At 37.3% G+C, this 13,743-nt stretch overlaps 2 protein-coding genes across 3 annotated transcripts in view; both read left to right on the forward strand.

Annotated features, from left to right (window-relative positions):
* Positions 1–13,743, forward strand: part of LOC125225178 — a 187,520-nt gene that overhangs the window by 30,602 nt on the left and 143,175 nt on the right. The window lies entirely within an intron of this gene.
* On the forward strand, positions 7,640–8,364 carry LOC125225181. Its single transcript, XM_048128769.1, has one exon. The coding sequence runs from the start codon at positions 7,682–7,684 to the stop codon at positions 7,919–7,921; it is 240 nt and encodes a 79-aa protein (XP_047984726.1). The 5' UTR covers positions 7,640–7,681; the 3' UTR covers positions 7,922–8,364.

Below are 13,743 nucleotides of genomic sequence, written 5' to 3' on the forward strand. Positions count from 1 at the left end.
GTTGATCTGTGTAAGGTGTCCCCAATATTTATTTAATTATTTTATTTATTTATTTATTTATTCTTGGGCAAAACCATTAGGCTTTTAAGACACACCGTCAAAAGGGGTGGCTTTAGGAAAATTTGGGGTTGTAATTTTGTGGTACTTGAACGGCTTTGAAATTAACATTATTTAAATATTCGATGGAATAAGCCGTTTTTTGCGGAAATTCATGTTAATCAAAAACTAGAACATTCCTTTCCTAATCCGCGAATAGATAACGTGCAAGTTAATCAGTGCTAACCTGTTATTAGGTACCTACTTGCGTATTTTTTATATGCAATTAATTTTTCCACCCTCCCACCGCAAAAATAAGTACGCAAATAAATATAACAACCCATCACCCTCCTTGCGTTATCCCGGCATTTGACACGGCTCATGGGAGCCTGGGGTCCGCTTTGACAACTAATCCCAAGATTTGGCGTAGGCACTAGTTTTTACGAAAGCGACAACCATCTGACCTTTCAACCCGAAGGGTAAACTAGACCTTATTAGAATTAGTCCGGTTTCCTCACGTTGTTTTCGTTCACCGAAAAGCCACTGGTAAATATCAAATGACATTTCGTAAATAAATTCCGAAAAACTCATTGGTGCGAGCCGGGGTTCGTACCCGCGACCTCCGGAACGAAAGTCGCACGTACTTACCGTTAGGCTACCAGCGCTTATATATATAACAACCCACCACCAAAAATACGACAGTCTAAACGTGTTTCACCTCTCTACGAGGCATCCTCAGGAGCTCTGCTGATGTTGACGGTCCAACGTCCCGCAACTGACTGACGCAACTGATCTTTTATAGTTTCTGGGGAAAGTGGGGAATATGCCAGGTTAAAATTAAAAAAATCTTGTAGGTAATTACTTACCGATTTAAAGACGATGATATAATAGATCTTCTTATGTTCAAAGCGGTCGGTAGCATACTCGTAGGTCTCCAGATTGAATAGCCTGAGTAGGCACCCGCTTTCATCGCAGAGGTCAAACTCGGTGAAGGCACCCAGTTTGCATTGCTTGCGGATGTACTCTAGCATAACACGCACCTGAAATTTATTAAAAAGGATCAAACATTCTAAATAGATAATATTAATAAGGCGTTCTACATGACAACAAAGCTCTCCAAACGGCCTCTACGTGTTAAATCTATATCCCCTCGCACGCCTTATAAATGACCGGGCTCGAAAGACCCGAGAATTTTAAACGGAGACACAAATAAAAATAAAATACTTTATTGCACACTACAAAACATAAGATACATTAAAATCCAATGAAACTTGTACTTTGTATAATTTATTGAAATTTGATGAATACTTTTGCATGTTAAACTGTATCTAGTTTTTTAATGCATGTTAATTATAAGATGTAAGTTTTTGAAAAGAAGTGGCCCGCCGAGTTTCTTGCCGGTCCCATAGTGCATTCTCGAGGCTGAGGCGTAGGGTTAGAGCCGGTGTAACTTTATTTTGACGTTCATATGCGCATTGTAATATGCCTACTTAGAAATAAATATTTAATTTAATTTCAATTCACTATTTAATAACCACGATGAAAAATAAAAACACCCCCGACATAATGGACCGATTTTCATCCCGACTAATTCAGCTTTCAAACAAAAAGTCTAAATCGGTTCATACGTTCGAAAGCTACTATTCATGCCACAGATAGACAGACAAGTCTAACTTATAACACACCCCATCGTTTTTGAGTCGGGGGTCAAAAGTGTAAGGTCTTACCGGACAGTCCGGGTTGACGAGCAGCGTCTTCTCTTGCGACGGATCCGGCTCGTTTGAAGGTCTACGACTCACCGTAGACAACTCCGGGGCGTCCTTATACACTACGTTTATGAACATTATTCAATTCTGTGTATAGTTACACTGTCGTGTATAAATATACTCAAAATAAGAGTTAATTAATGAATCTACGGTTGTACTCACGTTATTATATCGCTATTGCTGCGACATGTTTCGGGCCAATTCGGAGGCCCCTCTTCAGGCATATAGGAGTTCACGCGACGGATGAACTCCGTGAACTGGTTTAGCCGTCGCGTGAACTCCTATATGCCTGAAGAGGGGCCTCCGAATTGGCCCGAAACATGTCGCAGCAATAGCGATATAATAACGTGAGTACAACCGTAGATTCATTAATTATTTGAATATGTATCACGAAAGTTTAACGTGTAAAATAAGAGTTATAATGATTCACGGTTAGTTTTATTAGATTTATATTGACCGGGATATAGACCGTGATTACATTTTTTTTATGGAATTGGAGGCAAACGAGCAGACAGGTCGCCTGATGGTAAGCGATCACTGCCGCCTATAGACACCCGAAACACCAGAAGTGTTGGAGGTGCGTTGCCGGCCCTTAAGATTTACGAGTACGCTTTTTTACATTTTTTATTTTCATTGAGGTCCCGATAAAATGAATGTTGAATGAATGAGTTTCCCGTGATCATGACGCATGCAATTGCGTCGCAATATCGGCACCTCAATAAAAATCAAAAAGCTAATCACGGTCTATATCCCGATCAATATAAGTCTGATGATACTCAAAATTGTAACAAGATGTGAAGAGTTGAACGTTCAAGTCCCGACGAAGTTTGTAAAGTCTATAAAATGACGAACATGTAAGCAGATAGGTAGTCACTTTTCTTAGAGTGTAGTCACATTTTTCAGAATCGAGCCGTATTTTGTGTATGAGAAATCGCTCGTTAGTATAAAGATGCCAACGCATCGGAGAGCTGAAAGAATGCGTACCTACGCATGTTCATACTAACGACTCTAGCGAGCGGTTTCTCATAATTCTCATACACAAAATGCGGCTCGGTGACTTCACCCTTAATCTCTTCCACACAATTTATTTTACACAATTTAATATGTCTCTCCTATTTAGAGTTTGCATTAATATTTGTAAACAAAGTTTGATAGCTTGTCAATGTCTTTGGTTGACATTTGATTTATAAAGTTAAACGAAGAGGTTAAATTATAGTATGATATTGAACCTCAGATATTATATGAATTAATAGATGGCAATAATTAATAGTTTATATAGTTTGACACGTTTCCTGATAAAATTACATTGTACGTTAAAATAAATACAGGTTATGGGCATTTCTCAGGGCGTTTAATTGTTTTTGATTTCGGTGGCAACATTTTTACGTGAATCCTGTAAGAGTCACATGAAATTCTGTCAATTTAAATAGAAGTCGCGGATTTCTACCAGAAACAAAGAAAACTCATGCTACGCTTACGGGATTCGGGTAATAATGCTGCCACCGAAATCAAAAAAGTTGAAACGCTCTGAGAAATGCCCTTATACGAATAGATGTATTATATTCCGCTATCGCAAAAAGTAAATATTACAACATACGAGTAATAATCAAAGTAAGAAGAATAGAAAGAAAATCCTTCCTACACTCCATAAATCGAAGCCGAATAGAATATAGAGGTTACTCCTTTAAACCATCATCCACACTTCCATACTAATATTATAAATGGGAAAGTGTGTGTCTGTTTGTTTGTCCGTCTTTCACGGCAAAACGGAGCGTCGAATTGACGTGATTTTTGAAGTGGAGATAGTTGAAGGGATGGAGAGTGACATAGGCTACTTTTTGTCTCTTTCTGACGCGAGCGAAGCCGCGGGAAAAAGCTAGTCATTTCATAGAAGTTTGACCTGTGAGGCCTGTGTGCTGGCGGGGCAACAACTGCAACAAGTGGCATCAGTACAACCAAGGAAAGATTTATCGGTAAGCGTTGCAGTAGTTAATAAAATTTATATCAACTTCTAACGACACCCACGGGAAGAATATTACTTTACCAGTCACTATATTATTTTATTATATTTACATACATAAACTCAGGCCTGCATTACCCACCGGGTAGGCAGAGTACATGAAACTGGTCGTGTCAATGCCACCCCTAGCAACAATACCTCGACATAATTAAAATTTTAATATCATTGATAACGCGTCCACTTATTAGACGTCATTGTTTTGTTATTATAGTCATACTAGCTTTTGCCCGCGGCTTCGGTCGCGTTAAATTCGAAAATTACGGAACGCTTCCTACAAACTTCCAACTCCCATTTTAAGTAAGGGGGGGGAGGCGGGGTTATAAAGAGACAACATGTGCATGTCACCCTCCATCCCTTCAACTATCTCTTAAAAATCACGTCAATTCGTCGCTCCGTTTTTAGCCGTGAAAGACGGACAAACAAACAGATACACACACTTTATCATTTATAATATTAATATGTGTGAATTGACGCACGTCCCCGATATTGTCCAAAACATTGCAATCTATAAAAGGTCAGGAGTTCATCAAGTCACAAGAATTGCAATAACTTCGTCATCCAACTTTGTATATACACCTACCACCCTTCATTATTTATAGGGTTCCGTATCAAAAAGGTACAAAAGGAACCCTTATGGTGCCGCTCTGTCCGTCTGTCTGTCCGTCTGTCACATTCCTTAATATCTCGAGAACTACTTATGCTATCGATATGAAATTTGGAATTGTTATGAATATTGTTAACCTCTACAAATTCAAAGTATTTTTTTTATGTATTAATATTTATTATAGAAAATGGCCAAAATGAAAGGGGGGCAAACTGTAAATGTCAAGTGACTAGGTCCAGTGGGGTATCGTTAGAAAGAGCTCAAATTGTACATATCAAATCTATTTTTTATATTTTTTGTTGTGGAAAAAAACTGTTTTTAGAAGGAAGATGTAAAAGAAGGTACCGCCTCCCCCCTTATCTCCGAAGTTTACCAACGAAAATTTATGATTTATGAAAATTTATTATATTTATGCGACTCGCACTTGGCCGGTTTTTTTATTATAAATTGTATTTGTTTGCAATATTGACTTTTGAGTTTGCATCTTTTCGTTTAAAACCGCTCCAAACTGTTTCTGTTTAGCTTAATGGTTGACTGGTAGAGAATGTTTAAAGGTGTTAAGTCCATCGCCCGCCGTCCGCCGCACTCTTTTTATTTGTAGATGTGTTCAATAAAGTTTAAATAAATAAGTGTCGCTAAGAAAGAAAGTTGAGGAATACCTGCATGGATGGCATAAAATGGACAGAAATAGAGCGAAGGAAAGTCCGCAAAAATATCTGTCAGATATTTTTGCAGCGTTCTTCTTGCACAATGTTATTGCCGGTGACTGTACCAAAAGTTTCAAACCCACAACCTCAATAGTAAAATATCGGAAGTAATTACTCGCAACACGTGGTATTTGGAAGGTAACAAGACCCTTCGAAGGGTATTGCAGCTTGCAACTGAGGTTATTACAACGTTCACTTTTACGCAGTTAACTTATAGAAATATACAAAGAAAATTGGTTGTTGGTTAAAAGAACCTACAGCGTACAGTTAGCTGCAAAAGTGCATGGCGAATTTATCAATGAGTCATAATTTCTCAATGCAATTTCGCAGCTCACTGTACCTTCTTTCAATAACAAAAAAAAAATTGCTACAGTTCGTGTTAACATTAATTTGAAATGAAAATATTGACGAATGTGGTTCAATTCGTACAATATTTATATTTTACTTTATCTTCATCAATATTATAATACTAATCGTTATACATATGTATATGTCGCAGTAAGATAGATAAAGCCGTTATATAGTTATAACCCTAGGAATATAATTATACGTCGTAACATAGTTAAACGAAAGCGATTAATTGCTATCTTACTAGGAATATAACTATAATACTAAACTAGTTTAGTCATATAGTTATATGACTGGATCCAGTTTAGTGAAATGATTGTAGGCAGGAGTGCGGCGGTGCGGCGGAGGTATAGTTATAACCCTAGGGATATAATTATATGCCGTAACATAGCTAAACGAAAGCGATTCCTTACCATCTTACTAGGAATATAATTATAATACGTTACTAGTTTAGTTATATAATTATATCACTGGATTAAACTTAGTCTAGGGATATAATTATAATATGTCTCTAGTTAAGTAATATAGTTATATACACCGTGTTTCACTTAACACTAAAAACCTGAAATCAGTTTGTTCAGAATCGAGAGTAGAATCGATTGAGCTATATCTTGATGGGGGTAATATTTTTTGTTTAATTTGTATTATTAGTTATTTTTTACGTGCCCATTCTATTGTATTCGTAATGCGACATTGTGTATATCGCATTGCTAGAGGTTGCTTACCTTTTTCAGTATTTAGGGGTATTAATACTGGCTGGTTACTTGGACGATACTTTTTCCGTTATACGAGTTTGACGTTGTTTGTCAGTTTAATCTTAATGTTTATCATAAAGTCATAACAAATTGAACTCGTACCTAATTACAACCTTGTCATTTTTAATGTTGGGTTTAAATTTGCTTACCGCGATTAAATTACCGGGATTTCCCGGGAAATCAAGAACCGGGAAATACCGGGAGCATGCCCTAACTGTTACGTTTTAACTAATATAGCTTGGATTCGTTTGTTTAGTAACCAAACCTTGTGTACTATGTTCGGATCGATACAAAATAAACTTTGTTCTAACGTCAGTGACGATGTTGTTATTCCAAATCGTCCCGCTATACGTATTATAAAACACTGATTTAAACTTTCACGATTTTTACACATATTTAAAATTGCAAACGGGACTTAATACATAGTAATACGCGATTAAGTCCCGTTTGAAATTTTAAATACCGTATTATAATTATATTCCTAGTAAGATGGTTCTGAATCGCTCCCTTATATCCCTAGGGTTATAACTATTCCTCCGCCGCACCGCTGCACTCCTGTCTACAATCATTTCACTAAACTGAATCCAGTCATATAACTATATGACTAAACTAGTTTAGTATTATAGTTATATTCCTAGTAAGATAGCAATTAATCGCTTTCGTTTAACTATGTTACGACGTATAATTATATTCCTAGGGTTATAACTATATAACGGCTTTATCTATCTTACTGCGACATATACACGGCTTTTCACTAAAGTATTTATTAATTTGGGGTTTTAAATTAGTGCAGCTTATAATCCAAATCGAACTTAAAATTGTATAAATCCCAAAACATATCAAAAACCGATAAACATATTATCATAAAAGTGCAAGTTTAAAGATCACTTTCATACTAAACATATCAAAACAAATAGACACAAAGGTCAATCACTGCCGGCGGCCTTGACCGCAAAACGGAACGCTCACCATTTCCCAACGGAATCTAACCAAACGATTCATTTCATAAGATCGCTGTCGCAACGCGCGCTCTGAAAACGCTTAGTAGTTTTAACCGAGTCGCGTAGCGCGCACGCAATGTGAAACGGAACGCGGCTGAAAAAAAAAACAATTCAAATTTCGAAGCGCCTCATCAATCGGCTGTTCCGAATTTGAAATATTTGAATCGTTGAAATATTTGAATCGCCTCGAAAAAACAATTGACGATCGATAAGAAGCAATGCGATAAGTTTTTTTTTTAATAATTATTGCGTGGATGCCAGCATTTTAAGCCAAATAAAAATAATAATAAAAAATAAAGAGAAGCATTGAATATCAAGGAAAACAAAATGTGAATGAATGATCTAACACTATCACAATTAAATAAAACAATAACAAAGAAATGTGAAAAAGAAATCAAAGATTAACAATTTGTTTACCCCTGGGATGCAATGTGAAACCAAAAGATGAGTCTCTCAACAGTCTCCAGTCTCTTCACCAGCGGCGTGTCAGCCTGGCCGCCCCCCGGGCCCCTCCCTTCTTCCTTCCAGTTCCACCATCAGGGCTCCAACTTCGCCATATTCCTGATATTCTTCGCGCTGTGTATGATGGAGGTAGTGGTTCTTAGGATCATAACGGAGGAGCAAGCGAGGAGTGAACGCACTAGGAGCGTCACTTCCATGTGGTTTGATATGGATGAGGAGTGAGGAGTGATGTGATGTAAAGGTGATTAGGGGTGAAGATGATGTGAAGTGATCTGTGATTGTGATTAGTCTAGTGTGTGATTCTAGCTTATAATGACTTTAGATTTATTTTTTGGAAGAGTTTGATTGATTCGTTTTTTTTTTTGTATGTACTGATGTTATTTTGCTCAATCTTTCCTTTTAAGTCTATGAGTCGTTTTATAATTTGAAATCTTTTTTGATTAATCTCATAATTAAGTCCGTTTGAAAGCATTTTAAGTACGTGTTTTAAACTAGACTTTCTGCATGTGCATCCATGTATCTAATAAATATTTTTAAAGCGAGGTACATAACTGTCTGAGTTTAAAACAATAATGCCTACATTAACAGTATATCTTTAAAGTAAGCTTACTGTAACAATGTTCTGAAAAAAAAACTCTATTAAACAGACAGTGATAAAATACTAATTTATAGTTTTATTTCACCACATCATATCACATACACGTAACGCCATTAGTTATGTCTAATAACCAAATCTCAAATGCGTAAATATACTTATACTTCGTTTCTTTTAAGATTAGAATTATCTGTCAAACGGGTAAACAAAGAAGCAGTGGTCGTAGACCTTCCTTCTTCGATTTCGGCCGATACCACTGATTTCTTGGAACTTATGTACATATTATTATAAGTTATAAGTTCCAAGAAATCAGTGGTATCGGCCGAAATCGAAGAAGGAAGGTCTACGACCACTGCTTCTTTGTTTACCCATTTGACAGATAATTCTAATCTTAAAAGAAACGTAGTATAAATACTACCTTCTGCCCAGGCCTTCTGCCTTCTGTTCAGGCGGGCCGTATACCTGTTTGCCACCGACGTGGTATAAAAAAAAAAAAAAAAAACTACCTTCTGCCCGAGGCTTCATTTGCGTTAAATTCGAAAACTGCGAAATTCTCCATACAAACTTCCACCCCCCCTTTAAGGGGGTTAGCAAGAGAGAAAAAGTAGGTAGCCTATATCACTATCCATCTCTTCAACTATCTCCACTGAAAAATTACGTCAATTCGTCTCTCCGTTTTGCCGTGAAGGACGCACAAACAAACAAACTCACATACTTTTCCATATTAGTATGGATTAAAATGTAACCAAAATAGTGCAATAGTTTTTCTATAAGTGACAAATTTGAAACCCTAATTTAAACATGGCCAAGGTCGTTGAGTCCGTTAGTCGCCTTAACTGCAGGTTACCAGCATGTCGAGATTGTCAAGTCGAGTTCGAGCAAAGTTCACGGTCGCGTGTCGTGTCCTTGAAAACTCGTAGTTACGCAACTTTCACTGCGTTGGTAACTGGTTGTAAAGACCATGGTTTGTTCGCAGCCTGGGGCCCGTTTCTCGAAAGGTACAAGCCTTGTATTACAAGTGTGTTTCCATGACAAGTTGACAACCCATACGATTTGACAGTTCGCGCACTTGTAATAGTTGTAATACAAGGCTTGTACCTTTCGAGAAACGGGCCCCTGGAAGTGGCCAAAATCATATTTTCCTCAAATATTTTGCGTTTTTTATTTTTTTTGGGCAACAAATGACATGCTTCTTTATTTTAAAATCTCAAGTCAATATATGTGAGTGTGCACGGGAAAACGTCCCATTTTGTCGATTGCTATAAAGCCGCTTTGTCAGTTTATTCATATAAAGATAAAAGTACATCTCGCCAAAGTGTGACGTTTTACTAAACACACTCACATATAGACATTTTGTAAAAAATAAATTTGTAACGCCGTGGCTTGCGTGGGCGACGGTCGCGCGATGGTCGCGCGACGGCGATGCGACGCATACAAAATCAAACCTTATCGATATGGAAGTATGAGACGCGACGGCGACGGTCGCGCGCCGGCCGCGCGACCGTCGCCCACGCAAGACACGGCGTTAGGCAGTGTACTTATGATAGTATTTTAATAGGTGGCGCTAAAAAATCAAGGTAGTTGAAGTGCTGGAAAGTGACATACTTATATTTTTAAGTTTTTTTTTTTATACTACGTCGGTGGCAAACAAGCATACGGTCCGCCTGATGGAAAGCGGTCACCGTAACCTATGAACGCATGCAACGCAAACAGTGTCACATGCGCGTTGCCAACCCATTAGAAACTTGTACATTCCCCTTTGCTGTGTTAAGTACACAGCAAAAAGGAGTGTACAAATTCCAAGGAGGGTTCGGGTTGCCGACGACTCTAAAGGACAATATACGGAACAAGTTAGTTCCGTAAGTCCTCCCGGCATCAGCACCGCACCCTCGTTGAGCTCTGGCAGCCTTACTCACCGGCAGGAACACAACACTATGAGTAGGGTCTAGTGCTATTTGGCTGCGGTCTTCTGTAAGGCGGAGGTACTACCCCAGTTGGGCTCTGCTCTAGATTCGGACGAGACGGTATCCGCTGTGCTGTGCCCTACCACACAAAGCGGAATATCATTCGCTATGCCCTACCTCCTACAATTCGCAAATGTACTCGGAAAAGTACTCGGAAATGTAGTTTAAAGAAGAACCTGGTCGAATCGCAAGCTCAAAAATTCGCGTTTCCCCGGACTTAAAACTAAGCTTTGTAGATCGATTTGCCATCCCCGAAAACCCCCACAAAAATCAGCGAAAAGAATTAAATGAATTCGAGCCGAACTAGTGAATGAAGGAGATAAGATACGTCAAGTGAAGTACATCATTTCAATCTTCGTTTTTCATTCACGAACTGTGTTGAAAGTGTAACATTTCAAGGCCACGTCCTTGAGCCGTTGCATATCAATGACGATGCTGATGTGATTGAGACGATACGGTAGGGGTCATTCTCCATACAAACGCTCTTGACTATTTCCTCCTTGTTTTTGAAGATAGAGCAATGATTTTTTATACACAGATTGTTATTTATTACTTATTATTTTTATCTGTGTCGGACCGTTTTGATCTTTTTGATATTCTGCTTTTTAAAAACTCTAGAGCCAATCAAAAATTTCCAAAAACGGCCTTTTTCATTGTGGCGAAAAAAAAGGTGTGATGCTTAAGATTGGCAACAATTAACCAAAAAAGCTAAACGGTCCGACATAGATTATTTTTCATTGTTATTCAGATTCTCAAATTTCGTTCCGATTGATTAAGTTTTGAAGGAGGAAAGAGTCGAGAGCGGAACCTCAATTAAAATATTTTTTTGAATAATTTCTTTTGACTGAGTTGTTCTTAATGGACAATTTTTTTTCGGTAAATCTAGTTAATAACACTTGTATATTTAACTAAAATTCCCACATTGAAAGGGGGGCTCCTTTCCATTTTAGCATTTTCGCTACCGTATCCTCTTAACTTTTCTGATGACCGTGATGAGTGATGCTGATAACTTTGTATGATCGGAGCAATGCTATTCAGTGTTTCTTTTTTATTACCTAAAGATTTATTTGTCTTTCTTCATTTGAAACAAGATGTTTATTATTTTAAGCGAGTTAATTGCTCAAAGCCTGAATATACTTGACTTTAATTAAATTTTCAGACAAACACGAGAAATAGGATATTTTTGAATGTTTGTCTCATTTTCTGTAAGAGAAATGTACGGATTGCAGGGTTGAGGGTTCATGGAAATTTATATCTCGTTTTTAGGGTTCCGTAGTCAACTAGGAACCCTTATAGTTTCGCCATGTCTGTCTGTCCGTCCGTCCGTCCGTCCGTCCGTCCGCGGATAATCTCAGTAACCGTTAGCACTAGAAAGCTGAAATTTGGTACCAATATGTATATTAATCACGCCAACAAAGTGCAAAAATAAAAAATGGAAAAAATGTTTTATTAGGGTACCCCCCCCCCCTACATGTAAAGTGGGGGCTGATATTTTTTTTTATTCCAACCCCAACGTGTGATATATTGTTGGATAGGTATTTAAAAATGAATAAGGGTTTACTAAGATCGTTTTTTTATGATATTAATATTTTCGGAAATAATCGCTCCTAAAGGAAAAAAAAGTGCGTCCCCCCCCCCCCTCTAACTTTTGAACCATATGTTTAAAAAATATGAAAAAAATCACAAAACTAGAACTTTATAAGAACTTTCTAGGAAAATTGTTTTGAACTTGATAGGTTCAGTAGTTTTTGAGAAAAATACGGAAAACTACGGAACCCTACACTGAGCGTGGCCCGACACGCTCTTGGCCGGTTTTTTTTCCTGAAATAAAAAATTAATGATGCATTATTTAACTGATCATTCTTGACATCTCAAGGGTTTTATAATACTACTACCTACTTAAAATTAAACCCTGATAATAATTTTATAATTCGATATGACAATCTTACCCTTACGCCGTGTCTTGCGTGGGCGACGTCGCCGTCGCGTCTCATACTTCCATATCGATAAGGTTTGATTTCGTATGCGTCGCAACGCCGTCGCGCGACCATCGCGCGACCGTCGCCCACGCAAGCCACGGCGTTATAAATGTTTGTATCAAAATATTCAAAATATGAGTTGTCCAGTCGGTTTGTTCCATTTATATCGGTGCAATGGCTTGGATTGACTTTGACTATATATTTTACAATTGACAACATTTCATATTTTTAAATACTACTTACTGTTTATTGTTTGGTTTGAAATAACTCAAACACACGTGTTTTTTTATTTTTCCAAAAAAACTGCTATTTTAATGCGAAAATCCATTTTAGTACTACTTCGAGCAGAAAGGGCGTAAGTAACAAACGTCAAGAATCAACTAAATGACGTCACATGTGTTGTTTCATACACTTAAGATAATTTATCTAATATGCCGTGCAAGCAAGTATTTATAATAGCCCGATCAGAACTTGATTATATACATTGTATGTAAATTAAACGTTTCCTCGTGTCAACAAGAATATTAATCACTTGACCTTCACCCTGGGTTACATGTTACATACGTGGAAGACTGATTTATGTGATAAACAATAAAATAACTATAATAAATAAATCAATATTATAGGACAATTTTACACAGACTGACTGAGTCCCACGGTTAGCTCATAAAGGCTTGAGTTGTGGGTACTCAGGCAACGATATATATTTGATACACAAATATATACATAGAAAACATCCATGACTCAGATACAAATATCTGTGCTCATCACACAGATATATGCCCTTACCAGGATTCGAACCCAGGACCGCGGCTTAGCAGGCAGGGTCACTAACCGACTACGCCGGACCGGTCGTCCCAACTACTCATAAATGGATAGGTACTTATTTGCAAAATTTGTTGTGATATGACAACTTGCTCACAACTACAAATTATTAATTTCGGGCATGTGACGTCTTCCAATCCAAATGTTAATCAGGCATTTAGGATTACTAGGACTGGGAGGATTACTAGGCCTTTAGGATTACTAGTTAATTAGGATTGGGAGTTTTAAAAATATTTTTTCTAGTCCCAAACTGTTATTTTACACCGGTCAAATCTTACATGAAAATCGGCTAAAAAAACAAAGTGTGATGTAAAGCTAGATTTTTGGTATGTTATTTGGAGTCCTTGGGGGAATGTAAGACTATATTTTGCAAGCAAACAAAAAGTGTGCTAACTTCGTAATTTAAAAAAAAAAGTAAAAAAATCGGACTTTTTTTGGTTTTTATTTTTTTATTAAAAAACTATGCGTTTTTGGTCAAAAGTTGCTTTGTAGAGTTGAAAGCGCATTAAATTTCAAACAGTTTGACATCTTTTTTATCATTGTTCGTCAAATAGTTTTCGAGATATGAAGCGTCAAAAAAGGTTAATTTTTGACGCATTTATAAAATGTAGCGTTTTGCCAATATTTTTAGACAAATATCTGCAAAATACTTCAGGATATGATATATATTGCAATATAACA

Source organism: Leguminivora glycinivorella, chromosome 4, assembly GCF_023078275.1.
Source record: "Leguminivora glycinivorella isolate SPB_JAAS2020 chromosome 4, LegGlyc_1.1, whole genome shotgun sequence".
NCBI classification, from domain to species: domain Eukaryota; kingdom Metazoa; phylum Arthropoda; class Insecta; order Lepidoptera; family Tortricidae; genus Leguminivora; species Leguminivora glycinivorella.